Source organism: Capsicum annuum, unplaced genomic scaffold (genome assembly GCF_002878395.1).
Source record: "Capsicum annuum cultivar UCD-10X-F1 unplaced genomic scaffold, UCD10Xv1.1 ctg49021, whole genome shotgun sequence".
Classification (NCBI taxonomy): domain Eukaryota; kingdom Viridiplantae; phylum Streptophyta; class Magnoliopsida; order Solanales; family Solanaceae; genus Capsicum; species Capsicum annuum.
The window spans coordinates 1-2,406 of record NW_025856776.1 but is presented as its reverse complement, the minus strand read 5'-3'; the positions used below and the strand labels follow the sequence as shown (position 1 = coordinate 2,406).

General features: G+C 31.2%; 1 protein-coding gene across 1 annotated transcript; it reads left to right on the top strand.

Moving 5' to 3' along the window:
* Positions 1 to 1,520: 1,520 nt before the first annotated feature.
* Positions 1,521 to 2,207, top strand: LOC124892624. The gene is made up of 2 exons (XM_047403862.1): positions 1,521 to 1,923; positions 2,121 to 2,207. The coding sequence occupies exons 1-2, from the start codon at positions 1,630 to 1,632 to the stop codon at positions 2,142 to 2,144; spliced, it is 318 nt and encodes a 105-aa protein (XP_047259818.1). The 5' UTR covers positions 1,521 to 1,629; the 3' UTR covers positions 2,145 to 2,207.
* Positions 2,208 to 2,406: the final 199 nt, after the last annotated feature.

The following is a 2,406-nucleotide window of genomic DNA, read 5'->3' as shown; positions in this document are numbered from 1 at the left end:
TTTTTTTCACCTGATTCGTATGTTGACAGAGGTAACAAACATAGGTGAATCTACAATATTATAATCCAAGGATTGACGTGAACTTAATAACTTTTTTTCATAGACTTTTTATATGTGTTAGTAATATCTAGAGATTCCTTGATTTTGAACACGATTATTATTGTATATTACCTTGAGGTCATTGGAGATTTCTATAAATTTCAAATTTTAAATTTACGTCTCGATCTAAATTCTTCTTTCATTATATTTAACAACTAATATGTGGATTTGTTTTTTTTCATTTCATCTTGCATTCTCTGTCGTTTTAAAAGATCTTAAAGAAAGCTATTTTGAAGATGCTTTTTAAAATACTTCTTTTATTTGAGTAAACACCTCAACTTGCTAAATAAGCACTTTTGGCTTTTCAACTTATCACTTAGGGTGTGTTTGGAATGAAGGAAAATATTTTCATCGAAAATAAGTTGGTTTCTTACTTATTTCTTATGTTTTATTGGTGAATGAAGAATATTTTTCGGAAAATGTTTTCTAGATGTTTGGTTGGTGAATGTTTTTAAAAATATATATTTTAGCTAGTGTTTAGCTAAAGAGTAGAAAATACTTTTTTAAAAAATAATTTTTGTTCCCAAATTTTTTTTTTTGTAGGGTGTGTTTGTTATGGAGGAGGAAAATAATTTTTAGGAAAATAAATTGTTTCTTACTTATATTCTTGTTTTTATTATTCAAGTAAGAAAACAATGGGAGCGAATAGGGTAAGAAAAAAGTTTAATTTTTTTTAAAAAAAAATTAAATATTTTTTTTGAGGAGGGGGTTGGTAGGTTGGGAGTGTGTGTGTGTCAAAATTTGTGGTAGAGGTGGGATAAGGAAAAAAACTTATGAATTTTTATTTGTAAAACTAATTTAATTATTATTAATTTTATTTTATTTTATTTTTTTTTGGAGGGGGGGGGGGGGGGGGGGGTGAAAGGTGGGGGTTTGAAGGTGGGGTAAGAAAAAAAAACTATTTTTTTTAAAAAAATAAAATTAAAATATCTTTTCTTTTTTGGGAGGAGGGTGCTGGTAGTGGTGGAGTGTGAATTTTTTTTTGATTTTTTGGTTAATTAATTGTGTGTGTTTTTTCATTGTTATTAATAAAGTATTTTCTAACTTATAATTTCAAATTCTTTTGAAGTATAATAGAGTAGCCATTGGGAATTTCTTATAAAATACCCCTCTATTTTAAATGCACGGTTAGAGAGACTGTGTGTGTATGGAACGTTTTGGTTCACTTTTTATCAAAATCAAACCAAATCAACTATATCGATTTTTTAACTAATATATATATATATATATATATATATATTATATTCATATATTTACATTTTAATGATATGTAATGATTTAGTCTAAAAATGATTGAACTACTGTAATAATAAAATAATATTAAAAGACACACCACAAATTAGAATTTTATTAATTATTTGCAAGACATCAGAAATGGAGTTGATACCTTGTCAATTTTTGGAGGTTTCTTGTCCCAACCTGGAAGCGCTATCTATCTGGAGGGCCAACAACATAACTGCTCTATGCTCTCCATCAGTGGCCAGAAGTCTTCTGAATCTCCGAACACTATGGATAGTATTTTGCCAATCAATGGAAGAAGTGATTACAGAAGAGGAACAACAAGGAGATGAAATCATGACAAATGATACCTTATTTCGCCGGTTGGAAGAGTTGAAGCTTTACAATTTGCCAGAGCTGGGGCATTTCATTCTTACAAAGCATACTCTTGAATTTCCATTTCTCAGAGGAGTGCAGATTCATGGTTGCCTTGCAATGAAGACGTTTGTCCCTGTCAGTACACCGAGTCTCGAAATTGTGAACGATGATGACGAAGTAAAAGTAGATGATCTGAATGAATGGATACATCAGCGGTTCATTTCTAAGGTTTGTCTTGTGGCGCTAGCTAGCTGTATAACTAATTAACTCTACTGCTCTCTTTCCATCTTAACTTAATAGTAATAGTAATATTCAGATACTCATTTATGTTCGTCACTTGAAGTAGATTCCTTTTACCTGCCCACAAATGTTTATCTTTCAACTAAATATTGTAATGTCTGTTCTTTTGTAATCTCTACTCTCAGGAAGAAGATGGAAGCGAAATCTGAAGATTCAATCGAGTGACGACAGAACCTAAAGTGTTGTCTATGAATCCAAAACTAGGAAGGTAATAATTAAGTACTCGACGATAAGTCCAAAGTGCATCCAAGTTAGCTCGAACATCGCCTGATACATATGCTCGTGATGGGAGGTAACAAGCAGAGGTGGGTCTACACTATAACCCACTGATCCACATGAACCCAACGAGCTTTTGCCCAGAGACTTGCATCTATCTCTATTTATAATTTCTAGAAAATAGTTTATTGTGAA

Bases quoted from the DNA above. Each gene is read 5' to 3' on its own strand.
- LOC124892624 (XM_047403862.1), top strand. From the start codon at position 1,630: ATGGAAGAAGTGATTACAGAAGAGGAACAACAAGGAGATGAAATCATG. The intron at 1,924-2,120 runs GTTTGTCTTGTG...CTCTACTCTCAG, and splicing joins ATCAGCGGTTCATTTCTAAG to GAAGAAGATGGAAGCGAAAT.